Source organism: Nasonia vitripennis, chromosome 3 (genome assembly GCF_009193385.2).
Source record: "Nasonia vitripennis strain AsymCx chromosome 3, Nvit_psr_1.1, whole genome shotgun sequence".
NCBI lineage: Eukaryota > Metazoa > Arthropoda > Insecta > Hymenoptera > Pteromalidae > Nasonia > Nasonia vitripennis.
This window is the reverse complement of record NC_045759.1, coordinates 23,971,291-23,999,269: the sequence shown is the minus strand read 5'-3', so window position 1 is coordinate 23,999,269 and position 27,979 is coordinate 23,971,291. Positions and strand designations below refer to the sequence as shown.

General features: G+C 53.4%; 5 protein-coding genes across 8 annotated transcripts; 3 read left to right on the top strand and 2 right to left on the bottom strand.

The window, feature by feature from the left end:
* Positions 1-14: 14 nt before the first annotated feature.
* LOC100121668 lies at positions 15-9,666 on the bottom strand. The gene is made up of 12 exons (XM_008208131.4): positions 8,237-9,666; positions 6,837-6,973; positions 6,495-6,695; positions 5,948-6,090; positions 5,659-5,859; positions 5,364-5,583; positions 4,925-5,284; positions 4,340-4,811; positions 3,800-4,260; positions 2,640-3,292; positions 2,086-2,338; positions 15-1,866 (listed from the first exon to the last, which is right to left on the bottom strand). Exons 1-12 carry the CDS (start codon positions 8,442-8,444, stop codon positions 1,495-1,497), a joined length of 3,681 nt encoding a protein of 1,226 aa, XP_008206353.1. The 5' UTR covers positions 8,445-9,666; the 3' UTR covers positions 15-1,494.
* Positions 9,667-9,789: 123 nt separating this feature from the next.
* On the top strand, positions 9,790-13,124 carry LOC100117107 (transmembrane emp24 domain-containing protein 6). The gene is made up of 4 exons (XM_031927907.2): positions 9,790-11,183; positions 11,945-12,141; positions 12,227-12,293; positions 12,375-13,124. Exons 1-4 carry the CDS (start codon positions 10,743-10,745, stop codon positions 12,603-12,605), a joined length of 936 nt encoding a protein of 311 aa, XP_031783767.1. The 5' UTR covers positions 9,790-10,742; the 3' UTR covers positions 12,606-13,124.
* LOC100121650 lies at positions 13,110-23,441 on the bottom strand. Its single transcript, XM_031927896.2, has 13 exons — positions 22,963-23,441; positions 22,229-22,647; positions 20,699-21,217; positions 20,220-20,614; positions 19,961-20,130; positions 15,469-15,990; positions 15,283-15,380; positions 15,079-15,181; positions 14,648-14,999; positions 14,464-14,577; positions 14,015-14,371; positions 13,603-13,919; positions 13,110-13,512 (listed from the first exon to the last, which is right to left on the bottom strand). The coding sequence occupies exons 2-13, from the start codon at positions 22,529-22,531 to the stop codon at positions 13,298-13,300; spliced, it is 3,465 nt and encodes a 1,154-aa protein (XP_031783756.1). The 5' UTR covers positions 22,532-22,647; positions 22,963-23,441; the 3' UTR covers positions 13,110-13,297.
* Positions 21,374-27,962, top strand: LOC100117027 (putative acyl-CoA-binding protein). 4 transcript variants are annotated; one of them, XM_016983950.3, is made up of 6 exons: positions 21,374-21,391; positions 24,526-24,562; positions 25,226-25,340; positions 25,913-26,869; positions 27,301-27,415; positions 27,490-27,962. In XM_016983950.3, the coding sequence occupies exons 2-4, from the start codon at positions 24,548-24,550 to the stop codon at positions 26,065-26,067; spliced, it is 285 nt and encodes a 94-aa protein (XP_016839439.1). In that variant the 5' UTR covers positions 21,374-21,391; positions 24,526-24,547; the 3' UTR covers positions 26,068-26,869; positions 27,301-27,415; positions 27,490-27,962. The 4 variants fall into 4 exon arrangements, with proteins under 4 accessions (XP_016839439.1, XP_032454209.1, XP_032454207.1 ...); XM_032598318.1 differs by lacking the exon at positions 21,374-21,391 and adding an exon at positions 23,548-23,960 and having other exon boundaries at positions 24,369-24,562; XM_032598316.1 differs by lacking the exon at positions 21,374-21,391 and adding an exon at positions 23,549-24,078 and having other exon boundaries at positions 24,369-24,562.
* LOC103315286 (putative acyl-CoA-binding protein) lies at positions 24,486-27,962 on the top strand. Its single transcript, XM_008208128.4, has 5 exons — positions 24,486-24,562; positions 25,226-25,340; positions 25,913-26,869; positions 27,301-27,415; positions 27,490-27,962. Exons 3-5 carry the CDS (start codon positions 26,855-26,857, stop codon positions 27,627-27,629), a joined length of 270 nt encoding a protein of 89 aa, XP_008206350.1. The 5' UTR covers positions 24,486-24,562; positions 25,226-25,340; positions 25,913-26,854; the 3' UTR covers positions 27,630-27,962.
* Positions 27,963-27,979: the final 17 nt, after the last annotated feature.

The window sequence follows — 27,979 nt, the reverse complement described above, 5'->3', positions numbered from 1 at the left end:
AAACGCATCGGCAGCTCTCGTTTTCTTTTTTTTTTTTTATTCTTTATTGCATCGCCCGGTCGTGGCGAGATAATCTCGTGGAGCGTTTTTGGAAGATAAAATTTCGTTGGAAAGAGAGAGAGAGAGAGAGAGGGAGAGCACGGCGAGACATTTTTTAATATTGGCATTAGTTTCTTCTTCTTCCTCGACATATTCGTAAGTATACACAACACGGTAAGAAGAATTTCTCTCTCGCGCGCGCGTCTTCCCTCTCTCGGCGTCACGCGATTTATATAGACTAGAATTACTTCGTTTATCCGTACTACATGCCTTGATATTCGTTTTTATTTTGCTCTCTCTCTCTCTCTCTCTCTCTGTCGCCTATTACCTGGCGCAAACGCAAGGGATGTATATTCATATTTATATTTATATATTTATATATATATATATATATATATACCGAAAAATTCGACGCGTTCGACGCGCGTTACGCCTTCGTGTGTGGATTCTCTTGCATCCGTTATTCCGTTTTACGTATATATAAAGAGGGGAAAAAAGAGAACGACGGAGATGACACTTGTTTTCCTCGCGGCATTATACAAAAAGTGTATAGACGTACAAAAAAGTGTCAGTTTTCAAGGTGTAATGTTCGACAATTTCTCGGAATGCATGGAGTAACGTGTGTGTGTGTGTGTGTGAAAAAAGTCCACTTAATTTGCATAGTAATACTCGGTCGGTTATACAATTCTTAATACGTCTCGATCCGATTTCATATGTATATGTATAATATATAAACGGCTTCGTGTGAATAATGACGAACCGGACGGCGGTCCGCGCGCTCGTGTGTTTCCTTTTTTTATTTTAAATATATATATATATATAAAACGGCGCGTCACGTGTACTCTGCGCGCGGCTTCTTTGTTCTTTTATACGTAATGTATATATAATAATATAATTCTCCGCTCGTATGTACTTTCCCTCAATATATATCATATTCCCTTTTTTACTATACAACGAGAGCAAAGTGCGCAGAATCATCGTCTGTCCCCTCATATAATTCGTAATGTCGTGTGTATGTATATAATAATATATACTCGTAATGCGTAAATACAGTAAAAATTTCTTTTCTATATCACGACGCAAAGATTGACTGGTGGCATAATTGTTCGATTGTGATATACCAAGAGTGGGGGCAGTCTGTAAAAGAAGGCGGGAAGACAGCTGGCTCTACCGTTTTTAAAACTATATATTATGCGCGCGCATGTATGCGTGTATAATATTGTGTATAAAGCGCGAGCCGCTACAGCGATTCTTCGTCGAGAATTGAACACACGATACATAGGCCCGTCGTATATTATAGAAAAATATGCGATGCTGACGCGCGCGAACTCAACCGAGGGGAGAAAAATTTTTACTGCGTGTATACATCGTGTCCTGCATATAGCCATCATCATCAATCGAGTCATCCGATCAGACGGTCGTCTCCATGACGTCGCTGTAGTAGTTGGCGTACTGTCAACAGATGCTGTCCTTGGCGTACTTATCCGTCGAGAAGTCGTCCTCCTCGTCCTCGAGGTCGTCTCGCAGTTGCGGGGGTGCAGGTTGATGCCGATGCAGTTGCTGCTGGTGCCTCGTCAGAGTGTTCGTGTCGTAGCGACCGATTCGAGCGAAAGCCGCGTTGGCGTAACGCGGCTGCTGCTGCTGCTGCTGCTGTTGTTGGGGCTGATGGTGGTGGTGGTGGTGGTGTTGCTGGTGGTGGATCGAAGAGTCAAGGCTGCCGTTGTTGCGGCTCGCCGTCGAGTGATTCGACGGGCTGTTCAGGTGGTTGACGCTCAGCACCTGTACCTTCTTCTTCTGCAGACGCTGCTGCTCGTCCGCGCTGCTCCCCTGATGAGGAAAGTTTCGATCGTGTTTATTTCGGTTCGTACTCATCGCGATAACGATCGTTTATTTACACTCGTGCCAGTTACTCAAACGCTCGAAAATCCATGCAGTCATAATTTTCGAAACGTCCGCGATCGATCGTTATCGCGCGTACGATGATACGCGTCGGGACGACACGTCCGATTACGAGCTCGCGTAGGCCTTATCGTCGCAATCGATTACCTGAGGCGGGAGCTTCTTTTGCAGCCGACGCCTCTGTAGTTTGCGTCGCCGGTAGAGACAGTACTTGAGGCAGCCGGTGGCCAGAAGGAGTATGAGGAATATCCCCAGAGCACCTGCGCCTATGGCCACGTAGAGCAGCGTCACGCCGAAGCGATACGAGCAGTTCTCCTCGCGTTCGTCGAAGCCCGAGGGACAGTGGCGTACACCGTCGCACCAGAGCACCGAGCTTATGCAGGCTTCCAGCTCCGGACACCTGCGATTCATTTTGTTAATTAGACACAGGATCTTATATAATGAACTGTCGAAATAAAATCACGTAGATGGAACGCGTCGATAAAATCCGTATCATGTCGTCGGATGATGCGACTTCCTCGCACGTTATCGAGTGTCAAAGTGTGATCCGATAACGTGGCGTCGTAGCATAATTATCCAAATTTGTTGCTTGTTAAAAAACAAATCCACGCGCTTATCGACCGTCACGACGAGCGCGCGTGAGGAGTATAAACAGAAAGAGCGATAACCCAGGGTAATTCGATCGATTAGTCAAGACTGACCTATAAGGACACTCGGCGCTGGACGGCGCGAGAGCTCCGCCGAAAAAGTTGTCCCCAGGTCCACCTAGCAGCCTCTTGGATATGGCCATCCACGTGACGACGTAGTATCCCGGCTCCTGTTGGAGGAACTCGACGACGAAACTCCTGGCGTGTTGCTGCTGTTGTTGGCTCTGAGGTCCGGCCCCCATGGCCACGACGCTGCCGCTCCGGTTCCAGCCGCCGGATATGAGATCGACGATCCTCTGGCTCTCGTGGTTGTGATGACCGGAGCCTCTGCCCCGACCACCGGTACCGTTGCCCTCGGCCGGACAGACGACGGTGCGGTCCATGGTGTTGGCCGCGGGGTAGACGATGATGCGGTTCCGGGTCGGGCAGTCGTCGACGTTGTGTCGGTCCAGCCGGAAGCCCGGTGTCTTGAGATAGAGGAAGTGCAGCCGCGAATCTTCGGGCTCGATCAGCCAGGGCTCGTTCACGCAGTGGGTCACCTCGGCGGCGCTGCTGGCACCACCCGAGCGTTGGGAGGACTTGCCCGAGGGATCCTGGGAGGAACCACTGGGCGGAAGGAGACCCAGACTCTCGTCGACCGTGGCCAGGCTGCCCATGCGGTCCTTGCGCGAGAGACCGTCGCTCGCCGAGGACACCGATGAGGAGACCTGCGCATGCGGGCGGAATTTTCGAATTATTTCGCATGTCACCAGTAGAGGAGCTCAGCCTACTATCGGACGGGCTCGATTTTCGAAAAAACTTGTTTTCGAAATTGTTTTGAATTGAAGTGCGAAGAATGAGAAGACTTGGTAATTTTCAGGAAATTGCAATCTTCTCTTCTATTATAGAACGTTACTCGTCCCTCGTACAAGAATAGTATTTTAATACTTTAATTCAATTAAGAAGACTTGCAGGAGGATCGATAGCTGGGACGTGATGACCTACTAGTGCTGTTTTAGAAAATTGATTTAAGTATTTTGGCATCGAAGAAACCACTATTGCGGGGTTATTTGTAAATATCATTATTCTCGATGCTTTACCTCGAACGGGACTCGCAGCCAAATTGGTATCAAATTGTAGAGGCAACTAAGCGCCGTTTTCGATAATTGCTTTAAGCATTCGGCAAACGAGAAACTCTGGCTGTCCAACAATAGAACGATAGTACAATATCCTACCGTATTCTGGGGTATCGCCGACGAGGCGGGCGGTAACGGCGGACTTCTGAGGGAGATCTCCCCGCTGGTGCCCCTCAACCTCCTCTCCTCGAGTCTGCTGAGCCTGGGCGAGTCCGAGAGCGAGTGAGAGGAGCCATGGCAGGCCTGAGCAGCGGCTGCGGCAGCCGCAGCCGAGCCTGGTCCCTGCTGCTGATCCCCTGCCCCGGCCAATGAATCTCCGGCTGCGCCTCCGGGCGCGAGGAGCGAGGCAGCGGTCACGAATCGGAACTCGCCCTCGAAGAAGAAGTCCAGGTAGTCCTGGGTCACGTTCATCCGGCTCACCTGGAAGGTCAGCTCTAGCTTGCTCGACGACAGCGACTGGAAGACCAGCCGCTCGCTCAGGTTCGAGCAGAGACAGTCGCGGGGCAGCTGGACCCCCTGCCAGGGGTACTCGGCCAGCCGCAGCTCCGCCACGCCCTCGGCTGCGAAAAGGTTAGAACGTTGCGTTACGCGGGCCAAGACAGCGATGAAGACTCGCGCTCGCGCTCCTCGTGCGCTCACCAGGATCGTGCTGCCTCTCGCAGGACCACCTATTGACCAGCGGGTCGATCCTGGCCCAGCAGTCCCTGCCCCCGAAGGAGGCCCTGTTGATCGCCAGCTCGAGTCGCTTGTCCGGCCCGGTCTCGAACCTGTAGACGCAGGTCAAGTTGGCCGCGCCTCCCCTCCCGTAGAAGAAGACGCTCCTGGGCGAGCCGAAGGTCTGGAGCTCGGAGCCGCTGCCGAAAGCCGCGGCGCTGAAGAGCCGGTTGCAGGAGCCGGCCTCGTGGACGAACTCGTACCGCACGACGAAGCTCACCGGGTAGAGAGCGCTGCCCTGGCGCAGCACGTGCTCGAGGGTGAGGTAGCGGCCGGTGGACACGTAGCTCTCGGAGAGGCTGCAGGGCCGGGCGTGACGGCTGCCGTTGCGCAGGAGGCTGTGGTCGCAGAGCCTCGGGATCTCGTCCTTGCAGAACTCGCCCATCAGCGTCGCGTTCTGAAAGCAGATCGATCGGGGCCGGAGCGGCGTGTTTTAAAAGCGAAACGAAACGAAGTCGGTGCGTTGAATATTCAAAGAGTCAACGGTCTCCCTCTTTCTCTCTCTCTCACCTCCTTGGCAGCGCCGAGCTCGCCTTTGGCCGAGCCCCCGGCGGGCTGGGCCGCGCTCCTCTTCCCGTTCCAGATCATGAGCTTGACGTTGCACTCGGAGTTGGAGGCGTCGCCCCCGGCGGACACGGCCCCCGCGACGACCGGGTCGCCGGTGGCCGCGTAGTACTTGACGAAGGCCAGCCAGACGATCTCGTTGGGCTTGGCCTGGAAGTGGTAGCGGCAGGTCGTGTTGGGCGGCAGCGAGTGCTTCGGGTTCTCCAGCATGCCCCAGCTGCTCTCGTAGCTCGATATGTGGAAGTCGCACTTGTCGTTGTCCTTCACCACGAACGAGCCGGCCGAGCGCTCGTCCACCAGGATCACCTGCGCCCATCGATATAGTTACGTTAGTTGTGTATACGGGTTCCGTGAGGGACAAGATGACGATCGTGCTCCTGCTCACCTGGACTTCGAGCTCGAAGCCCGGGAGGAAGGACAGCGGCACCGGGTGGAAGGGGTTATCGTAAGGCGAGGTGTGAAACTCGAGCAGCATGGTGTCGCGGCTGCCGACGATGTCGGGCACGGCGTCGCCCCCGCAGAGCCTAACCAGCACTCGGTCGGAGGTCGAGCCGCCGTCGTAGACCGTGAGGTAGTCCTGCACCACGTTGCACTGGTCCCAGACTCTGCGACGCAGAAGAACCGTACACGGTTATAGGCTCGTTAATCCAGAGTTAATCCACAGAGAGTTAGAGCGTTACCTCAGGCTCCTCAGGCTGGTGTCGTACTTGTTGACTTGGTCCTTGATGTGTATCTTGTGGCTGTTGCGCTGGCTGACCGCGAGCAGGGCGCGGTGACCCGGCGGCGCGCGCTTCTGCTCGATCCGGTAGTAGCAGGTGACGTTCCTTGGGTAGACGCCCGGGTAGTTGGGCGATTGCAGTCGGCAGGCCCGCACGTCGCACCTGTGTGAATTTTTCGCGTTCCAGCTCAGTCTCTCTCGGGTCGAGTATAGTATCTGGGCGCGAGCGGGACTCGGGACTTTTCTCTCACCTTGTGAAAACGCGATCGCAGTAAGTGGCATTGACCAGCTCGCCCCGCCATGTGCTCAGGCTGCTGTTGCCGTACCTGAGGTGCGCCTCGCTGCGCTTGAGAAACTTGTACGACAGCTTGAAGTCGAAGTTGTAGTCGTTGCCCTGCGAAAGCGCATTGGCTATACTTTGCGTATATTCGAATAACTGTTGATCGCGGCAATAAGTGCAAGACGATTAATGGCTAATCTGGATAATCGAAGCGATCAGTCGTGATTTTCGCAATTAGGCTGTGCTCGTCTTTTCCTCCGCGGCTTCAGCAGAGCGGAAGCTACGAAAGCAATTACGCGCGCCGGAGTCCGATATAAAATAATGCCCGCCGTGGAAATTTTAATTGCCTTACTTGCGAGGAGGGAGAGATGGACAAATCGCGTATTCAACGCGATCTCGGGGGCCGTCTCGATCCGCCGCAGCCAGCGTACGGCTGGGAGAGCGCCGAATCGTCCTACTTCCATCCCTACCACCCCCTTATATATAGTATATATCGAGGGGCTGTGTCTGCAACGTACCTGGCCGGATAGCCGGGACAGATAGAGAGTCAGGTTGATGGAGCGGGTCTCGCTGTAGTAGACGGTGTAACCCCAGGCGCTGCCGCACCACTGGCCTCCGGTCGCCGGGCGCATCTCCTCGGCGATCGACATGTAGCCGTCGGGACAGCCGTCCGAGGTGAAGCTCAGGAAGCGGCCCACGTTGAACGTGTCGAAGGTTAGCTGCGGACGTTTCCAAACTTTCACATACGAGTTTGTCACATAATAGATGTAATAAACACGTTCATCTCCATAATTCCAGGTACGTATGCGAATATAAAGCATTGAGTATATATTATGCGCGCAGATCTTTTACATAGGTACCTGGACGAGATCGCCAAAGTCCCGGCCGGCCGCGGTGAAGTTGAGGTGACAGAGAAAGGGCAGCCTCTCCTCGCGCGGCCTCCGCACCTGGAGCTCGTACGTCCGGCCCACATCGCCGTAGAGCGTGCGGTTGCAGGCTGCAGGAAAAGAACAAGACTCGCATACAATGTGCCGCTGCTGCACTACTGCGCCGGGGGGATTCTCATCGCTCTAATGGACTCGGGTCGAGCTCTCCTCGCTCTCTCTCTCTCTCTCTCTCGCGATTCCGAGGATTTTTGAGGGACGAGAGCTGCTCTCCATTGTGCCCCGCGCGAGCGGGGTGTGGTTTGAGACGACGAGAGAGATATTTGCAAATGTGCAGGGCCACTTTTGCATGTGGGCAAAACCGATAATAATCCCGAGCCCGAGCGTGTAACGTCGTTAGGCGAGTTATTCAATACAGCCGAAACTTTCTTAGCCAATTCAAGTTATGCACTACATATTTTATGCAAATGGATCAAACTCCCGTCTCTCTCTCTCTCTCTCTCTCTCGCTCGGGCATTCATCGGTGATTCGATTAGCGCCGGCGCGCGAGAGAGCAGAGCGCATAAACTATACTCGAATAACAAACAACAATTAAGCTCGCTCCGCTCGTGTGATCAAGCAAACTTTTTCGTCGGAGAGAAAAATAAAGAAAAAAAAAAGCGAATTCTATTTATACAGAGACGTTGGAACTCTCGAGCGCGTCGTGAAATTCAAAGAACACCGCCGTCAAAGTTCAACTCGCTGTATGTGTGTATGCGCGCGCTGCGGCTAAATTTAAAAAGCATCGGTCGCGCGCCCGCTTAATTATCGGAAAACGATGCAGCGCGAGGCATAAAGTATATACGTCGACTGCTACGCTCTCTCGCGCGGAATATTAAAACGACGCATTCGTTCTCCCTGTGTCGTAGCGTAGGGCTCGCGGGGGGGGGGGGGCGCAATTAACGTCGCTAATATTGGTCAATTAATTTTCGATATCTCGGAAAGCGTGTCGAACTGTACGCCCGAATCGCGATTGGGGAGCGAAATTACGAAATTACGCGCTGTGTCCCGGATATTGCGCTCTGCCGAAAAAACGAGTAGCAAGCATCCAATATTCTCCGCTCCAGAAAGCCGCGCTCGAAAAAACGCCGCCGCGATAACGCATCCTTTTCCCTTTGAACTCAGCGGCGCGATTACGCTACTGCTGCTGCTTCCTCCCCCCCCCCCCGAAACCCTCGTCCTCCATCATCCTCCTCCTCCTCCTCCTCCTTCTCCTATGGCGCACTGCATTTCCAGGTCCCTCTCTCTACTCATCCACTTACGCTCCTCGTCTCCCGCGAAGCTCGTTTTTGTTTTTTATCGCAGTTTTAGGATATTTTAGAGGCGATTTCACTCACGCGTGCAGTAGACCGGCTCGTCGCTCTTGTCCTCGCAGTCGTTCTCGCCGTCGCAGAACTTGTCCTGAGCGATGCAGATCCCGCTGCTGGCGCACCTGTGCTCGCTGAGCTTGCAGCCCGCTGCTGCTGCAACGGCGGCCCCGCCGCGCCCGGCGACGCTCAGCAGCAGCGGCAGCCACAGCCAGAGCGGCTGCAGGACGAGCTGCATCCCGCGACGAGTCCGCGGCCCCGCCGGCGACTAGAGCAGCAGCTTCAGCCTGCTCATCGCCGTCGTCGTCGTCGCCGCTGGCTGCAGTCTCCTCCGCATCTGGTCACAACAACGCCGGCACTCGCTCTCGCGCGCTTCAACGGCTCGGAGAGGCTCGGAGAGACGGCATCGATCGACCGCAAGACTCGGCGCACTCGGAATCGATGCAGGTACGCGCTGCTACTTACGGCACTACGCGAGCAGGAGCATCCTCCCGCAGAGACGCACTCTCGTGACTCGTCCGCGTCTCTCCGCAGCAGAGCAGGGAGGCTTGAGTCGCGCGCGAGAGAGAGAGCACTAGCGCCGCGCAGAGTCTGTCTCTCAGTCTCCGCAGCGCATGTATGGGGGTAGGTGTGCGCTGGAACTGGCGCAGGCCGGGCGCTCGCTCGGCCGGGCTGCTCTGCGCTGCCTGCCTGCCGCCGTGTCTAGGGAGTACGAGCGGCGCGCGCAGCTCCCCCACCCCACCCCTATCGGTGCGAGCGGCTCGCGCCCCGGACATACGCAAGCGCGCCGACCAGACCCGCCGCGACTCGTCAGCTCTCTCGCTCCGCTCCCTCCGGCCATGGCTGCTGCCCGCTCCTCACCCCACTGTCTTACGTGCTCTCTCTCTCTTTCTCTCTCTGTGTCTCCTCCTCGCGATGCGGCATGTGTCCCCTTTGTTAATTCCTCTAGCCGATTTTACACAACCCCGTCGAATATTCACGAGTCCCCACCTATGGCGGCAGCTGCAACTTTCACGCTCGTCCTCGCGGGTCGATACGTTTTCTAAAAATCAGCCCACAACTCGTGCAATCGAACTTTAACCGCAGCGCGTGTAATGAAGAATTTGCGCGCAATCAAACTGCAGCGGCCGCCGCGAGGCGAAAAAAATCAGCTGCATATTTATGAGCAGACCGACCGAGCGAGAGTTTAATCCATTAGCTCCACAGCGAGCGGGAGGGCAATTATATAGAAAAATTACCGTTCCAGAGCTTTTTTCGATCAATTAGCCGAATAAGGTTACTTCGTAAAGTCGGGCGATGAATAAAGAGCGCCGGCGAGTACACGTCGGATATTTACGCGATCGACCATTCACGGGCACACACAGGGCGTTTTGAAAAATTGGCCGAGGAATCTTCTGAGTGCAGCCCCGCGCGCGCGCGTTTATCTCGGCGATTTGACCCTTTTTAACAGCAGCCCTCTCTCGCGCACATATGCTCACTACTAGAATTGTATGCCCCCCCCCCCCCCGTCGAGGATTTATTCGCTCCTGCGCGCATAGCGAGCCGATAAAATTTTCGCCGAGACTCGAGCGACGTAAAGAGGCTGCGATTTTTTAGAGTCGGCGAGGGATAAACCCCGCCTTTTATATTTTCTCCCTTCCAACGGATCTCGATTTATAAACTCGTTCGGCTGCGAGGTCTAGAAAAACAAACAAAGCCGCGCCGGTAATCCACTTTGAAGAGTTTTAAAGGATTTGAGCCGAAGTTCTGATTCCTCAAAGAGAAAGAGCTTTTATCTGTTTTTCCCGAGCAGCTGACCGAGCCAAATGGAATAATACTCCGTCAATTACGGCGAACGCTTCACTTCGCGAGAGAGCAGACGAGCACGCAATGCTGCAAAGTCGTAAAAGTATTACACGGGGCGCATTTTTTCGCAGAGCGAAAAAAGAAAAGAAATTCTCGGCCGCAGCAGGCAATCCGGTAAACCGCGCTCGCGCGTACGTTAGGCCGCGGCGAACGGCGGGAGAGAGATCAAAAGCCGGCGATAAAATCGAAAAGAAAAAGCTGCGTCTATATAGGTATGCATGATTAACCGAGAGGAGCGCCTGAACGACGGCAATCCCGCGTAGCGCCACGCGTGCCTCGTCGCCATCTTTAAATCGCCCGGGCAGCAACAACACCGCGAGCGAATACACTCTGCAGTATACGCTGCAGTGTGTACGCTAGTTCGCGCTCCGAGTATTCAGGTGTACAAGTCCTTTCTCTTTGCGAACCAACCGCGCAGACAGTCGGACACTCGATCGAGCGGAGCAGCGAACGTCGCTTTCTACTCGCCGCCGCAGAGAGCAGCGAGTGAGGTTATGTGCCCCCACCGATGAGGAGTCCTCCTGCAGCAGGCAGAGCTCGCAGAAGTGGTAGGAGGAGGCGCTGCTGCCGTCGCCACGGCTCTCCTTCGTTGGCTTTTAACAGGTGATAGAGCGCTGCTCCGTCTCGAGCGCGGAGCGAGAGTTAGGTTATAGCGCGCGCGCGCGCCTGTGTGAGTTGTAAATTCTACGAGATGCGGCTCCTCGGAGGGCTGCTCCTCCTGCTGGCCTCGAGCTTCGGCCAGGTCCAGCACCAACAGCAACAGGCACCTCCGCCGCAGCAGCAGCAGCAGCAGCAGCAGCAGCAGCAGATGCACCACCAGCAGGCGCCTCCGCCGCAGATGCAGCAGCAACAAGTACCCGTGCCACCTCAACAGATGCACCCGCAGCAAGTGCCCACGCAGGGACAGGCTCCGATGCAGGGCCAACTGCCCGTGCAGCAACAGGTACCCATGCACCAGCAACCGCCACCGGTGCAGCACGTGCCGGCGCACGCCGCCCCGGTGAGCAACCAGCCCTGGTACGAGACCCTGCCGGCCGTCGCCATGGACTACAAGGTCCACATCGACCCGGGCAAGGAGGACTGCTACTTCCAGTACGTCAACCCTGGCGCTACCTTCTACGTCAGCTTCCAAGTGAGTCAAGCTCGTCTTTCGCTGATACCGCGCGTATGTACTTGACCCGGAATTTTCGAGCCTCGGTACGGCTGCGCCTCTGCTCTCGTTTGCTCGCCGATGGGGGATTAGCTTTTCATTCGTTCATTTTTTCCATCGCCCTCGTTATTTTTCCTCAACTCCTCAACCCGCTGCATCTGGCCGTGTCGTCCCATATGGTATATCCCGCATATAGTACATTAGAGGCACACTCGAGTGCGCTGCCTCCAAAAAATATCCGCCGCCGAGGGACACGTATACACGAGCGCACCGTATACCTACGAGTGAAAGTCGCCGTGTGCGTCGCGCTAAAGCGGTGTTTACACACTATAGCTCTAGCCGACTCTGCCCCGATTTTAATTCTCTCAGAGCGAGAGGCTCGAGTGTTAATTGAAAACGAGATTTTTTTAACCAGAGCAGCGTCGGCAATTTCGTTTGCTGACGAAAGCGAAAACAACGACGACGACGACGACGACAGCGGAGCCTCGGTGTATAAACACACGGCGGTAACGAGCTGCTCCGAGACGTCGCTGCTGCTGCTGTTATGAGCGCACTTGTAATTCCTTCAAATTGGATTAGCGAAATTTTCACGAGCGCCATACGCTTGATTATTCTAATTCGTCCCGTTTATTCAATTCCGCGCTGCCAAATTGCATTCATTTAGTACGTTCCCTGCAGCAGTCGGAATCTAATTGTATAGCTCGGGATGATATTTTGTTAATTGTCCGCGCCTTGTCTTGCAGGTGTTGCGAGGCGGCGACGGCAAGGCCGGCTTCGCTGTGAGGAATCCGTCCGGCGAGATTGTGCACCCCTATCAATGGAGAGCTAATGCAGACTACCAGGATCAGTCCCAATATGGTGGCTACTACAGTGTCTGCGTCGACAACCAGTTCTCCAGGTTCGCTGGAAAGCTCGTCAATCTGTACCTCACGGTCATCAGGTTGGTATTTGTCCTTGTATTATTGAACGCCGACGTATTTGGAAAGCTTGGTCATCGATCAATATATTTAATCGAAATTTTACAGGTATGATCAATGGGAGAAGTTTGCCAAGGAGTTGGAGGACATGAATCTTTCCGTGGAGAACGTTACGGTGAGTTTTTTCCTCGTGGAAATCGTCGCGCTCGGATTTTTTACTGTAATGGCGACTAATTCACATCGATCGAACTTGCAGGGTACACTCGTCGGCGTGGAAAAGAACATATACGAAGTCCTCCAGATGCAGCACTTCAGCAGGAGTCGGGAGGACAGAGATTACAACTTGCTCCTGAACAATAACTCTTACGTCCAGAATTGGTCGATACTCCAAGTGGTGGTCATCATGGCTACCACCATTCTGCAGGTTTACTTCGTACGGAGATTATTCGAGGTCAAATCGGGCGGATACTCGAGATCGCGCATATAAGCGCCGTCGCGTTTGTGCATCATCGATTGAATTTTGAACAACACTTGTGATAAATAATTGATCGCGCCTATGCAAGGGAATTTAAGAGTGCAGTCTCAAAGACTTTGACACGGAAGACTCGCGAGTGCAATGCTTAACTATTTTTCTTCTACTCTCAGAAATGTCGAAACGTTTTTCGAAATATTTACGTTACTTACTATATTACACCTCTGAAAGCCACTCTATTAAACTAATGCATTTATCGAGAATTTCGTACGACTGTACAGTATTTTTTATACCCCGAAAATGAGTGCATTCCGTTTTTCTTTTTTTTTTCTGAACGACGTAATTCAACCGCGCATAACCACTTAGATTTTTATAAAGTTGAATGTAGTATTTACCGTTTTTACGAGAATAAACTATATATTTATAAAAAAAAAGATTATATATATATCTATTAAACGGTTTACACAATTGTAAATGTATTTATATTATAGAATACAAACAGAATAAATTTACACGTACTTTTGTTACGAAAAATGTCTTGCGCAGTTTATTCCTAATAATCATACGTAGGTACATAAATTAAATATTTACACGACACACTGTCTTAAACATCAACGTAAACACGTGTAATTATGTACAAGGAAATCGTCGCGTATCCAGTCTCAAAATAAGGTGCACCTGCGTCACGTATACGGGTACATATAAGACTAAAGCAGGGAGAGCGACTGCTTGGCTCTTCGCTGAAGCACGCTGCCGCTGAGCGCCAAGAACCTGTGCCTCTGCCGGAGATTTCGCGCTCGCACGTGCTCGGAGGCGACTTCCTTGGTAAAGTTGCCAGGAAACCAGCCCTGCTCCCCGTCCAGCAGCTTCTCGCCGAACAGCCAGCCGTCGTTCATCTTGCGCAGGACGTTTATGACGTCGCCTGAAAGGATAATCGATCGATCGGGCACACTTAAAGTCAAGAGGATACGTGCTCTCGGGGCGTGAGTTATCGAAGAAACATTCAACGCACCTGGCTGCAACGTCAGCTCGTCGGGCTGCACTGGCGCGTACGAGTGCAGAGCCATGACCTGCGGACAGTCCCAGGACTCGTAGAGGGTCTCGCCGAGGCAGCTCGGTTTCGGCGGCGAAACCGCGTCGAGCCACCTCTCCTTCTCCGTGTCGTTCTCGCAGGTCAGCACGTACTCCACCTGTCGACCTGCGTGATTCTCCAGCAGCGTCAAGAGCATCGCGTGTCTGCCCGCGAAGGGGGAGTCCTCCGGAGCGGACTCGATGGCCAGCATGCTGCGCTTGCACGTCTCTATCACGCTGAAGGTCTCTTCGTTCGAGCTGCCGATGGAGACGGAAAATGGAAAATGGAAAATTAGGGTCGATCAGCGTCGATAGTCGTGCCACTAGCAGGCTGGCGAAACTTCGAAACTCACTTCGATTTGAGCTTTGTGACTAGAAGGTAATCGGTGAGCAGCAGGAGCATCAGCGGCGTCTTCTGGAACTTCTTGCCGAAGGTCAGCTTGTACTCGGTGTCGTGCTTGCTGGACAGCTGAACGACCGTCCCGCTGCGTATGAGCTCGCGGTCGTGCAGCGTTATCGGCGCCACTTTCGGGGAGTACTCCAATTTCCTGGCCAGCGCGTCCATCTCGTTGCGGCGCTCGGCGAGTCTCGCGCCCTCGTTGCACTTGCCGACGACGTCGCCGAGCGCGCTCAGGACTCTCTGCCAGCTGAGCCGCTCGCCGTGCTCCACGCTGAGCTTCGAGAGGACGGCGTCGGCCAGCAGGGGTAGCCTTTATGGGGGGGGGGGGGCGCATAAAAAGCCGATATGAGAAATCTCGCGCGCAACGCGTCGCATGGGAAAAAGCGTCGCTCATCTGCTCACCTGGTGATTCGTTGCATGGGCAGCATGAGGAACGAGTGGAGCGAGAGACTCTGGCAGGCGGGTCGCGTCTCGATGCGCGAGACCGTCTCCAGGAACTTGTAGCCCTTCTTCGCTCTGCGAACATAAAAGACAACGCTCGAGTCTCGCGCCTCGAAGGGACGATGAGAAGCCGCCGTCGTCTTACCTGAGCTCCTTGAGGCTCGTGTCGATGCTGACTTGGTTCGAGCAGTAGTCCACGTAGACCTGGCAGCTCTTGTCGGCGTGTTTGAGCAGGAGGTCGGGAAGCTCGAGGAGCATGGGGTCCTTCCGCCAGATGCCCTCCAGCTCGGCGAGGAAGCGCTCCGAGGCGACGAGGACCTCGGGGACCATACCGAAGATCTTGTCCCGCTCGGCCGACGTCAGGATCTCCTGGACCAGCTCCTGGTTGCTCGCGAACTCGTTCTCGAGGACCCTCAAGGAGTTGAGGTAGGACGCCTCGGAGGTGAGGATCTCGAACTTGGCCTCCTGGATCTTGCGCTCCTCCGTCGACAGGCTCTCTGCGTGTTCGTCGTGAATATTTACTATTCGGTTAGGTAAAAAAGAATTTGTCGCCGGCATTATAAAAATATTACTTACGCAATAGTCCGCTGTTTATGACCTGTGGCGTCTGGCACCAGAGCGTTCGGTGGCCGGGCTTGGCCAGGTCCGTCGTCGCCGATGATGGAGCCAGCTCCTCGACCTGAGTATAACGCACGTAAAGAACAATTAAAAAATTGTAATTTCATCGATCACGTCGATCCTTTTATACCGATTCATACAACAGCGCAAAGAGCGACTCACCTCCTCGTAGCCGTCAGAGTCCGACTCGAAGGCGACTCGCGTCGCGTCCAACGCGTAGAACTGGTAGAGCGGCTCCTCGGCCAGGACGCTGTAGTGATCTGGAAGAGCGCGTAAAAGAGATGACAACGTAGCGTACAGAGGCACGCGCGCCTTTGGCCGCCTAATGACGCCAGAAGAGTTTTATACCTATGGCGGCCTGCTCCTCCACTTTCGTCGGCTCGGGCTCCTGCCTGTAGAGGCCAACCTCCCTGTACCAGTTGCCGTTTGTGTAAATCCGCTCCTCCTTGCTCTTCTCGTTCTCGCTCTCCTTGTCCCCGCCGCTGCCCGAGCCCTTGTCCAGATAAAACGTGGACAGGCCGCTGGCGGAGCTCTTTCCGAAGTGCTTCTTGAAGCTGCAGAAGTACTTGCTGTTATCGGCAGCGGCAGCAGCAGCGGTGCTGGGCTCGCCGTCGCCCGAGGCCCTCCGCCGGATGCGACCCAGGCTGCCCTTGGTGATGATCCAGGAGCGTCGCAGCATCTTCATGCGCCGGCCCAGAGTGTGCCCGAGGAGACTGGCCTCTCGGGGCGGCGGTGGGATGGGACGGCTGGGCGGCTCCTGGAGCGTCGGATTCGGAATCGCGGCCGTCCTCGTCTCGCTGTCCGAGTCGCTGCTGAAGTCGTCGGGCTCGTAGGTCTGGAGGCTCTCGTAGTTGCTGTCGTCCGACGAGTCTGCGGAAGAGTTACGGCAAGAAAATTATTACAGGCGCCTTCTCCATCTGATCATGCCAGGTGGCTAACGCGACAAGGCGGTCCCGGGCCGTAACGTTAACACACCGCTTGGTCGCTTGGTCAATCTTGGGTGTGCCGTATGCACTATATATATATACTGGCCCACCTCCGAATGCTAATTCCCGCTTGGCACATGGCGCTTCCTCGCGAGAGCTAAAATTCATTTATGCGGATGGACTTCCGCCATCAAGGACAAGCCCCGCTCGATTCGGTATATATCACGGCGCCGGGAAAAGGGTTACGCGCGCGGAACTTTATCCGATAATTCCCCGGGGGCAAATTAGCGCGCTCGAGCGGATTCTCGTACACTGACACTGACCGCACTTTTTTAATTCGGCTTAGCTGCAATTAAACGTAATGACGCGTGATTTTGGTGAAAAAAAAAAAAAAAAGAAAAAGCTAGCGCAGTTGCGCAACCGATGGTAAACAGTGGATTCGAGAGCAGAGGACAATATGGCATTGTTGCAGGCGTAAAGCTAGCTAGCGCAAGTCGAGTTAGGCAAGCACCTTCGGCGATGTAGAGCGACGCCTCCTGCAGATCGTCCTCGAGGAGCAGCCGTAGCTGCACCAGTCCCTTCGACTCCTCTCCATTGCGCCGCGACGCTCCGAGCTCTTCTCCTCGCCGAGTCGGCTCCTCCTCTCTCTTCGTCGGGCCCAACAGCAGGATCGAACCCGCGCCCAGACTCACAGCCACTTTGCATCGAAAACGTTCACGGTTTATTCACGCGCACGCACACACACACACACTTACGCAGGCAAGTCGTCAAGGTCGCGAGAGCGGCCCGCGATCTTACCAAATCGGGAGAGCGCCGAAACGAGTCGAGAGTGTTTCAGGTATGTATTGTGTCTACACGATGGAATCGATTGGCGGTGCCGGCCATTCAACGGGCAGTTGGCAATGAAGCAAACTCGTACAAGATGGAATCTCCAGAACGAGCAATTACCGGGAGTATCGAAAGAAAAGCGAGCTACAAAGAAAACTCGTTAACCTGACAATTCCATCAGCAGCGGCAACTTCCAGCAGAGCCGATTGCCCAACGCTTTGATCAAACGCGCGCTACAAAAGAGTGTACATGCTCAGCTCCCGTAACCGAGAGAGCCAAAACGGTAGCCTCCTCGAGTCGTGTCGAGACGCGCGAATTGCGTGACAGCTGCAGAGAGAGAGAGAGAGAGAGACCGGATCGGCAAGGGCCTACATGCATGCAGTCCTCTCTTCCTCTCTCGATCTCGTTACGCGCGCTCTCCCGTCCACAGACGCACACACACACACATACACACAGCACAGACATTCTCAAACCTTGAGTGTTGGGTCGCCGCGAGGGCGTCTTCAGGCTCTGCCTCATCTCATGACGATCCGTCTCGCCGATCTCGCGAGTCCCTCTGCGCTGCACGATACCGATCACTCGCGCGCGGATGCGGAAAGCACGGAAAAACGCGTACAAAGTCGCTATATATATGTATATATGTATATATGTATATATGTATATAAACGCGTATAATATACACGGGCTGGCGCTACAAGGAGGTGCGCGCGCCGCCGCGTCTCGGCCGTGACTGAGAGCGCGCGCGCTTTCACCTCGAGTCCGCCAGCGCTGCGCTGTATACGCGAGAGCCGCGAGCTGCCAGCTGCCTGTAATACAATACATATAGCCTGCATACGTAAGCGAGTGGCTCGATTTTTAATCCTCCAGCGGAGCCAGTCCTTGGGATGAAGCCGATGCAGTGGAACTGGGAAGATCGGTATGGAAGAGATGAGCTCTCTCGATGTCGTCCGCGTCTTGCATCGTCGAGTAGCAGAGAGACGAGCCGTTTTGCTTTTTTGCTTATACATGCTCGAGACGAGAGATTATTATTTACTTTTTTTTTTTTAAACAATCAACGCCGAGTTTAGCATTGAAACGAGGAAGAGCTAGGCTAAAAATATGCCAGCCGCGTAGAGAGAATTAAATTAACAAACAGCCTCATCTTCGCCGGCCAGAAATACGAGTTGCGTAAGTAGTAATAGCCGACGCCGGTTAGACGCAATGTTAAATTCTCAGGCTTATTTTTTTTTTTTTTTTCCCTCTCCTATACAACTCTCGGCAGTTTTGTTATTCCACGCGCGTACGAGGTTGCTTATCGGGAAGATTTAATTTCATCGAGAAATCGATAAGCAAGAAATGAGGAAGCTCGCTTCCCGCTGCAAAGTCCGAGAAAGTTGTCTAATGAGAGACTATAGTGTCGCAAGCGCGCTTATCAATTTTTACCCCATCGACTATCTCCTGTTCAGGCATTGCAGCGCTATAATCGAGGAGAAGCACACTACACGGCAACGGCAGTTTCTCGTTCATTAGTCCAGGGCACCTGTTGACAACGCGACGCAGCAAAGGTACATATACGTGACTCCATACGTGTATCCACTGAACTACTCTGGGCCGTGCGTCGAGCGAGCGGAGAAATCGGGACTGGTGCCAAAAAGTTTTCTGCCATGCGGAAAGGAGAGAGAGAGAGAGAGAGGGGGGCGGAGCAGCATTTTCATATATGCCGTGTAACTTTCTCGTATTCGCATGATGCAAGTGGGCTCGGTTTTGAGGAAATCGCTGCTCCGAGCGCTGGAAATTAATTTTCGGGAAATGCGCACATGACTCGATGATAAGACCGCGCTATCCATTACACTATGAGAAATCGTAAATACATTGTGTCCCGAAGCGATCGAGCAGGAGGAAAAGTTTGGTAACGATCCCTGAATCATCGGCATCGATTTGGCAAAAGCGCCGTTCGATCGCTAACGGAGGAGAAAGTCGTTGCGGCTCCTCTCGAATTACGTGCGCGAAGAGCTACCGGGACTTGCTTTTTTCCCTCGATACATACGCTCGCGCGGAAAAGCGAGTCTCGGTTTCTCGTTCGAAAGTGCCGAGCTTTCGTCGTCGCAGCTTAACGAGGGCAGCTGGCTTTTTGCGGATACGGCTGGAATTTTGCCGCGACTTTCCAGCGAAATATCCGAGAGCCGATGCTACTGGTTTTCGAATCGATCCGCGAGGCAAGATATTGTTCAGACCATTTTTACTCTCCGCCCGGTTTATCAACCTGCGCGGCGCGCATTTATTACATAAATAACGTAACTCTCTCTCTCTCTCTCTCTCACGTACATCTTTTACAATATTTATCGCTACTCCACAGCGCGCAGAGCCGTATTTAGGTTATTGGCCTTCGACGCGTACGTAACACACGTCAGACTAATTTATCGGCTTGAATAGGAGAAAAAAGAGCGTCGAGAGAGATTTACACAAGTCCCGACGCCGCGAGGCTGTATTTCACTCGCGCGGCGCGCATTTCGCATTCCCTCCGCGCGCATCTTCCTTCGGCCAACCGCTGCAGCGTATGCGCGGCAGTTTCGAGATAAATTCCGCGGAGACGATAGAGTTGTTTCTCGAGAGAAAGATTGATTTGGCAGAAGCATAAGCCTCGAGCAGGCATACGCATGAGGGGCCGAGTCGCTCGCGCTCGCGGTCAATGGCACCGGCGCGTAGCAAACATCTCCCAAAGTCAAGGCCGCGTACAATATGTAAGTGTATTCGTGCCTCGACAATCGGCCGACGCGATCGAACGAGAGAAAAATCGGGAAAGCGCTGCTCGTTTCATTAGCCGCGCGCGGGAAGATGGAAAGTGCGCGTAAACTTATATCAAAGGTAAAAGGAAAGCCGCGGGTAAAAGTAACGCTCATAATGCAACGCGGAGAAATGCCTCGTTCCCGTGTCGCGTGAAACAAGAAAAAAGAAAAGAAAAAGAAAAAACAGTGAGAAAACATCTCCTTCTTAAAGGGGATCGATTGTGCGAAGAAATGCTGGGAGGAGAAAAATAGCTGGCGCTTTCTCGTCCTAATCGATTAACGTTGCGCCACGTGCGCCACGGGAAGCAGCTCCGCACTCACCGTAGACGTTCTCGCTCGATTTGGCCCTGGTTCGACTGACCGAGCGGCCGGAGCTTTTGCGGGAAGCTTTGCTGCGCTGGCGACGGAGCTTCCGGGATCGCTGGACCGAAAGCTTCTTCTTGCTGGGGAAGACGCTGCTGGAGTGCAGGTGCTCGCCGCCGATCTTCTGGCTGGAACGCGATCGAGCGATATAGCCCGCTCTCGTTATAGCTCGAAGCTCGTTTTCTTCGAACGATAGGAGATTAGAAAGTCTACCCACCCGGACTCGAGTCCGTAGAGCTCGGCGTCCTCGTCCTCCCACTCGCTCTCCTTCTCGTAGCAGTGGCTGCAGGCCATCCGGATGCTCTCGGCGAGGCTCGAGCCGGCGTACAAGCTGTTCACCCGCTCGTGGGACTCCCGACTCGAGCTCTGCATGGGCAGGCCCACGTCGTCGTAGACGTCCTCGTCGGGCTGATCCTCCTCTGCTAGCTGCTCGTAGCTGCTGCTCCGTTGCGGCGGCATCACGTCGTCGTAGAGCCGTTGCTCGTCGGCCGGCTTTTCTTCCTCCTCTTTTCCCGGGGAGTTCGGGGCAGGCGGACCCACGTCGTCGTAGGCGTCCTGCTCCGCATCGACCTCTTGGACGTTTTTGCTCTCGCTGCTGGTGTCCTGGGATTCCTGGAATTTCCATATTTATAGACCTCTGCTCTGCCTCGGTGAAAAAAGTGAAAAAAGTGAAAAAATGCGCATCGCGTCACTCACCGCGGGCGGTCCCACGTCGTCGTAGTCGAGGTCGGTGGTGAGTTCGCCCCTCACCGGGAGCCGCCTCGAGAGGAAGCTCTCGTTGCCGCCGATCTCGGCCATGAGGCTCTTCCTCGTGGCCGAGGCGACGTGGACAAAGTTGCTCGGCTGCGAGATCGTCACGTACTTGAGCTCGTCCCGCGAGAGGCTCCGGTTCTTGAGGGTCCGCTCGTCGTTGCTGACAGCGCTGCTGAGGGACTTGCGGGACTTGCGGTAGTAGCGCCGGCTGGTCATGGGCACGTAGTGCAGGACGTTCTTGGCGAAGCTGAACTCCCTGCGCTCCTTCTTCTCGCCGGGCTTGCCGTCCTTCTGGGGCTTGGGTCTGAGCGAGGGGTGGCTGTACTTGGGCCTGACGTAGCTCCCGTAGATGCTGTTGCTGCTGGAGCTGCTCTTGTTGTAGCCGCTGCTGCCGCTGTCGCTCTCGTTCTCGAAGGCCGGCTGCAGGTGCGGCTTCGGCGGCACCTCCGGCAGCAGCTTCGCCTGCGCATCGCATCGGAGAAAACATTGCCCAGTTAAATAATAAGTATATAAGAAAAAATCCGAAGAGCGCGCGCATCCTTATGGATTTCCGCGATTCCGCAAGCTAGTCGAGGCTGCACGTACGCGAGATTACGTCCCGCGCATTCCTCTCTCTCTCTCTCTCTCTCTCTCTCTCGACAATACTGCAAGAGTCAGCGTTGTTGTGTGCGCGTGAGCCGAGAGAAGAAAAGAAACGGACAAGTGGTAATTAACATGAAAGCGCGGCTGAATTTCTTACGCGAGTTGGCGCGGAATTCGTAAGCAGCTCCGTGTGTATCTCGCGCCGATCTTGGCGGATTTGTACCGTTATCTGCTAGAGCCGCGGCTCTACTATACATTTTTGGCCTTTTTGTAATACACGCCCGATGCCAATATCGTCGCGCTATTTTCCGAGGCTCTTAACTGAAAAATCCAAGGAAAGCATCTCGCAGGTGCGTGTAACGTTATTCCCAACGGTAAGTACGCCGGTAAAAGAGGCCTAGAAGAAGCAAATAATTGCTCTCGAGAGCGCGAATGGTGCTGGACGTTTGCGCATGTGTGAGTATACGCTGTTTCGACATCCTGTGTCACACGTGTGCGGTGCGCGGATAAATTTGCGAAAGAGCACGTGCGAGCGCCAGTCAAAGTTTATAATATGATATATATATAAGCCAACGTGATCGGCTTCTCGTAAACAAAATCTTGCCGCATTCCGATGCGAGCTTTATCTCCGGCTTTCATTGCGCGACAGCGCTGTTATATTTTTAGAAGCTTCAAAACAATCGAACACGGCAAACTCGTCGTTTTGTCTCGAAACTCGCCGATAATCAACTGATAGAGAGCTCAACGCGTATAGAGAAGCGCATCGCCGAGATCGAAGGGGAATCCCATCAGAGCGCGGCTCATCCGTATGCCTCGCGCACACGTCGCGGCAAGAAAAGGAAAGCGCATAGAAACAAAAGCTGCAGCGCGTATGCTCATTATTATACCGACCTTGACGATGGGCGAAGCTCTCGGCTGCTGCTCTCTCCTTCCATTTCCGCTGCTCCTCTTCTCCGACTCGTCGTCCTCGGCGATTTCGACGGGCGACAACGGCAGAGGCTTGCGACTCAAGGCCAGGCTGTCCAGCGTCGCGTAAACGATTTTGTCACCGATGAGGCAAGACGCCGCCGACGTCCCATTTGCGCTGGACGTCGCTTGCTGGCGATTATCGATGCCGATCGGCTTGCCGCCGCCACCGCCGCCGCCGCCGTACAGGAAGCTTCGGTTCGCCAAGGTCGACGAGGGACTCATCATCGCTGATTTTTTTTTCTTTTGCTCACTTGCAATTGATTCCTACACTACATCGCTCGAATTGCTGAGATTGAGTCAGTCAGGGGAAAGCGCCGCTGGAACATTGCGTCCGGAGCTGCCTGCGAACACATTCCTGTCTTTCTGGGAATCGTGCGTAATATCGCGCGTAATGGACGGGAGAAAAAATCGCGACCGTTGGAAGACGCTCATTCTCCGAGAGTCCGTTACAGTAATTGTTCTGATTAAATTAGCGAGATAGCGCTTATCAATAGACACGCGCTCGAGCCAATGGACTATCGCGGAGATAAGAGACGGCTCTGTAAAAGGCGCACCGTTAGATTGAGACGTGATGCTGTTTGACTTTTGTTTCCCGACGTGTTTGCTGGAAAAATATAATCGCGCGACAAAGAGGCCGTTAAACTTTGTTTTAGTACCTTCAACGCCATCGCTCGGTCGTCCAGCAGCAGCAGCAGCGACGGCGGCACATGGCGCGAAACGAATCGACAGGAGTATTGGAGACGCTGCGCGATCGATCGACTCAGGCCTAAAAGCAATCGATAAGCCGCCTGCCTCGTGCACACACTCCCGCACGTTCTCACACACTGTTTACACTGCTGGCGTTATCTGCACCGCGGCACGATGGACTCGCGTACTCGGCTCCGAGTGGAATGTCGCGATCGCGCACAATAGTAGAGAGAGAGAGAGAGAGAGCCGACTGCGACCGATTCGCAACGATCTCCGCTGCTCACAACGGATGCCGACGACGATGAGGAAGTAGAGTTGTAAGGATCGAAGCGCGCGGAGCCTGCGCCTGTCGCACACTGCCGCGCGGCATATACTCGATAACCCGAGAGTAGATTTTTCGAGCGCTGCGCTGTGTCTGTCTGTCTGTCTGCCTGTGTGCGAGTCGACGCGGCCGAGTGGAGGGGCCGCGACTGGGGCACGTCACTGGCGAACGAACCGAGCGATCAACCGCAGAGAGAGAGAGAGAGAGACGAGAGGTGGGAGCCGAGTGTATACGAGTGTATACGCGTAGAAAGAACACAGCGCTCGGATCGCGCTGGATTCGCGAAATGGGAGATACCGGGTTAACCGGCCGATGTACGGGATTATCGAGATCGGTGCACGGATATACCGATCCGCGCCTCCCTCCTCCGAGGGATCATTCGGCTGCCGATTTCTTGCGCTTCGCGATACCTGGAAAAAAATCGCGACTGCTGTCAAACCGCTTCTCCTCCGTCGCCGCCGCTTTCGTATTCCGCAAGCTGACTCATCCGACGCTGTGTTTTCAAGTCCTCTCTCTCTCTCTCTCTCTCTCTCCTCAGTAAACGATCGCAGGGTTTAACCCTTGCAGGTCCAGGCGGAGGCGTGGCGAAAACGAGAAGGAGAGAGAGAGAGAGAGCGGTTGCATTCCATAGCGATCTCGGCGCAGGTATACCCGCGGCGTCTCTCTCTCTCTCTCTCTCTCTCTCTGTGTGTGTGTGCCGGCGTCGTCCATCTTTTTGCGAGCATCCGACGAGAGGGACTACTGAAAATCCAGGCACGCACAGGTAGCGACGCAACCGATCGATCGAGAATAGAGATCGTTAGAGCTGCTCGATCCGTAGAATGTACGCGCGAGCGCTAGAGAGAGAGAGAGAGAGAGCGGAGAGCGGGTGGAAAGGATCGTGCGTCAGGCAGCCTGGAATTCCGATTGCCGCATTCTGAGCTCCCTTTGCTCTCTTCTCCGCGCTCCCGACTCTTTCTACTCGCTCGGTTATAAGGCAAAGCCGGGGACACATGCCTAATCGCTCGCGATTATCCTGCCTTTTTCTCTCATTGTATATTCTTTCTGATGCAGTTGAGCCTGCGAAGCGCCGAGATATCCCCACCAGCTCGGCTATCCACGGACACGCGCGCGTAACCTATGCGCCTGTGTGTGACATAAGCGTGAAAACGGCCGAATCTAAAATCCAGTAGTCATCAAGCCGTCAGCCGATCTACAACTCCTATACCTCCTCTCTCACCACGTCACACATAATGTCGCTCGAGCAGGTACGTGTTCTTTTACGCTGTTCATTATTATATTAGCTCGCTATCTCTCTCTCGATACCGGTTAAGTAATCCAGCCGATTTGTTGCTTTCGTTCGCGTCGTCGTCGGCACTGTCTAAGTAAGCGCAGTTCCCGGGAAACGCGCTGCAATTATGTAAAAACTCGTTGCGCAAAGTGGAAAAAATACCTGTACACGGGAGATACGCAAACGTTTCCAGCGCCGTATAATTATCCTATGCCCGCACGATTATAATACAGCTGCCGTAGTACGATTGCACTTTCTTCAAGCTGCGATCGACCTTGGCGCGCGCTCTTGTCTTTCGTGGATTTTCAGTTGAACGATGTTTCCTCGCTTCTTCGGCCATACTTAGGATATAAGCGCGTGGCATTTGAAATTTTAATCCGCGATAATTAAAAGTATCCTCTATTAGTTGCGCAACCAAGAGAACGAAGCGTAGAGTTTTTTTGCCGAATATTAAAGTAATCGATTTCAGCCATGACGACTATGCACTTTGAAAATTTATGCGCGTCAAAGAGCCTATATACGAGCATTAAAATCGTTGCGCAAGCGCCGCTTATTTTTCGGCCTCTAATCGCGCGTTCAGAGGCCGAAAATGCTCTCGTACAGTGCGCTGCTTATCTCCACTTGTTTTATATCTCCGCAGAGATTCGAAGATGCCGCCGAGCGCGTAAAGACCTTAACGAAGCGGCCGACGGACCTGGAACTGCTCGAGCTCTACGCGCTGTTCAAGCAGGCGACCGTAGGTGACGTCAACACAGGTAACGAAAGCTCCGAAATAATTCTAATATAACGCACACACACACACACGAGTTTCGTTTTTCAAGGCCGATTTTGCAACGCGATGCCCGGCCGCTTCGAATGCTCTCTCTCCCTCTCTCTCTCTCGTATATTATGCTTCGAATCGGAATTGTGGAAACGTCGACGTTTTATGCCTCGACGTCGATAAAAGATCGAGAGCGCGATTACAATATTACTCGCGCTGCTAGACAATGGGAATCGCGCTTTGATTTTCCTATTAACGCGAAACTCTCACTATTTTATACGCGATGCGTATAGCTGTCTGGAAAGAGAATTGCGCCGCTGATACTCTTTACGACGCGATGCACTTTCATTTTTATGCGCATACTCGCTGTCGTCGTCCCTTTCGCCGTATGCGAGGGAGTGAAATTTTCTTTTTTTTTTCTTTTCTTTTCTTCGATCGAGTCGACAGAGTCGATTCTCGCGATCTCCATATTTCAAACGAGGAGAAAGATTCGCTCGTTATTCGCGGCGGACTTGTTATCGTGCGTTATCTCGAGAGCTGACGTTGAAATTTTATACACGTACACAGGTCGGCCGGGAATGTTCGATCTGAAAGGCAAGGCTAAGTGGGACATGTGGAACAACAAGAAGGGCACGAGCAAAGAAGAAGCTATGGAGGCCTACATCAAGCTCGTCGACAAGCTCCTCGAGATGTACAAGGATGAGGAGGAGGAGGAGGAGTGATAGCATCCTTCACTCCTGAGGCGACGCTGCTGTGTCTATCCTATACTGTATTTTAATTCGTTATACGCATATGTTGATGCAGGTGTTCTTCTTCTGTAAGGCTACTTATCCTCACTACTTTTGTAAGCGATCTGCGTGTACCTTTTTCTACCACCAGACTCTGTTATATATATATATATATATATTTTAAAGTATTCCAATAATCATCGATTTACAGTTACTGGCTTTTTTCATTCGCACATTCACACTGCAGTCTACTGCACGTCGAGGCCGACCTTCGCGCGAATCGACGACTGTCCGCGAACACAGCACACATTGTATGCCTGGAATTTGTTCGTTGCAATGCAGTCGTTACATTGTTCATTGTTAAATTTTAACAAGGCGCGCATTACATTATAAGGCACGTACGCTCGTTACTCACCGCAAAAAAAAAACCCGGTCTCGTTACATTCGGCGAACTTTTCGCAAACTCGGAAGAGAGACGGGGCATCCCGATAACGCGAGTACGAGTATATTACCCATATGCGAACATGGCTTGTTATACTCATAGCAGCTATAAGCGCAATGCACGCTTTGCGCGGGGCTTATCGAATTTCCCCTCCTCCGATGCGACCTCTCCTCTTGTCGCGACTTCCCTTCCTCTCCGCCGGCGCGTCTGACTCGCCTTTTGCAGCTGCCTTTGGCTTTAGTACTGCCCGCAGCAGCCGCCCGACGCACATTCGGCTCATCGCAGTTCCGGCTATCTCTCTCACTCGATCAGCAGTCCACTGGAAGCTATCTTGCGATCATGTCCCTCGACGAGGTCAGTATTTTCCTTCCTTACACACATCTGAGCGTGAACGAGTATAGTCGGCAGCGACACAGGGCGGCACCGCTCCCTTCGAGGCTCTCTGTGTGCCTGTGTCTGTAGCGGGACACCGGCACGCCGCGATGTCCACGCGGTCGTGCGATCGCGAATTCACGAAACGGCCGATGCGACCGCGTGCTCGCTGACTTTGAGAGACTGCCTACGTGTGTCGAGTCTGCAATTTTCTCCCGGGCAATAAGACTCGCGAGCTTTGTTGTATCGCGGCGAACAAATAACACACGTATGCTCCGATGTGGCTCTCTCGCTACTTGAGCAGAGGTCATTAGGCTCGGTCGATAAGATCGGTGCCTCGACTTGCCGACGGGGCTCTGCGCGTATACTCGGGGTCGAGGGAGCGGAATTTTTAAATCGCTCTTTCTTCGCAGAACTTCAACAAAGCCGCGGAGGAGGTGAAGGAGCTGGCCTCGTCGCCCGCGGACGCCGACCTGCTCGAGCTCTACGCCCTCTACAAGCAGGCCACCGTCGGAGACTGCAACACCTGTAAGTTTGATTTTTGCTGAATAGATTACGACCAGACGGAAGCCTAATTTGCCGTTTGATTTTTCATTCTGAAGCGAGGCCCGGTATGCTCGACTTCAAAGGCAAGGCCAAGTGGGACGCCTGGAACGGCAAGAAGGGCATGAGCCAGGAGGAGGCGAAGAAGCTCTACATCGAGAAGGTCGAGGCCCTGATCGCCTCCATCGGCAAGAAGTGATCGAGTAACGCTCGATTCATAGCACAATTACACGTGGTTCTCACGACTTTTTGATATTATTCTATGTAAGATAAATGCATTTTTCAAAGTGTCGCGTCGCGCACACACGGCAATTTATATATTACAGAGGAATTGCTAGATTCATTGTTCGATAGAGGCACGATGAACGTTTTTTCTACACTTCGTATTGCTGGATTTCCATTATGCGTTTAGTTGATTTATCCTTCTGTTGATTATTTTCTGATGCGAATTTACTGTACACTTTCATATGTACGATGATCTACAATCAAACTTGTTGTATTTGAAAAAAAAAATAAAGGTTATTACAGAAAATGAGGATGTGTTTTGTG

Excerpts from the sequence above, each read along its gene's own strand:
- LOC100117107 (XM_031927907.2), top strand. The coding sequence starts at position 10,743 with ATGCGGCTCCTCGGAGGGCTGCTCCTCCTGCTGGCCTCGAGCTTCGGC. Across the intron at positions 11,184-11,944 it reads CCTTCTACGTCAGCTTCCAA|GTGTTGCGAGGCGGCGACGG; the intron begins GTGAGTCAAGCT and ends CTTGTCTTGCAG. Across the intron at positions 12,294-12,374 it reads TTTCCGTGGAGAACGTTACG|GGTACACTCGTCGGCGTGGA; the intron begins GTGAGTTTTTTC and ends TCGAACTTGCAG.
- LOC103315286 (XM_008208128.4), top strand. Across the intron at positions 27,416-27,489 it reads CGTCGGAGACTGCAACACCT|CGAGGCCCGGTATGCTCGAC; the intron begins GTAAGTTTGATT and ends TTCATTCTGAAG.
- LOC100121650 (XM_031927896.2), bottom strand. The coding sequence starts at position 22,531 with ATGATGAGTCCCTCGTCGACCTTGGCGAACCGAAGCTTCCTGTACGGC. Across the intron at positions 20,131-20,219 it reads CTCTACGGACTCGAGTCCGG|CCAGAAGATCGGCGGCGAGC; the intron begins GTGGGTAGACTT and ends ATCGCGTTCCAG. Across the intron at positions 14,372-14,463 it reads CCCATGCAACGAATCACCAG|GCTACCCCTGCTGGCCGACG; the intron begins GTGAGCAGATGA and ends CCCCCCATAAAG.
- LOC100121668 (XM_008208131.4), bottom strand. The coding sequence starts at position 8,444 with ATGCAGCTCGTCCTGCAGCCGCTCTGGCTGTGGCTGCCGCTGCTGCTG. Across the intron at positions 6,974-8,236 it reads CGAGCCGGTCTACTGCACGC|CCTGCAACCGCACGCTCTAC; the intron begins GTGAGTGAAATC and ends CTTTTCCTGCAG. Across the intron at positions 5,285-5,363 it reads GCTTCGAGCTCGAAGTCCAG|GTGATCCTGGTGGACGAGCG; the intron begins GTGAGCAGGAGC and ends CGATGGGCGCAG.
- LOC100117027 (XM_016983950.3), top strand. Across the intron at positions 25,341-25,912 it reads CGTAGGTGACGTCAACACAG|GTCGGCCGGGAATGTTCGAT; the intron begins GTAACGAAAGCT and ends ACACGTACACAG.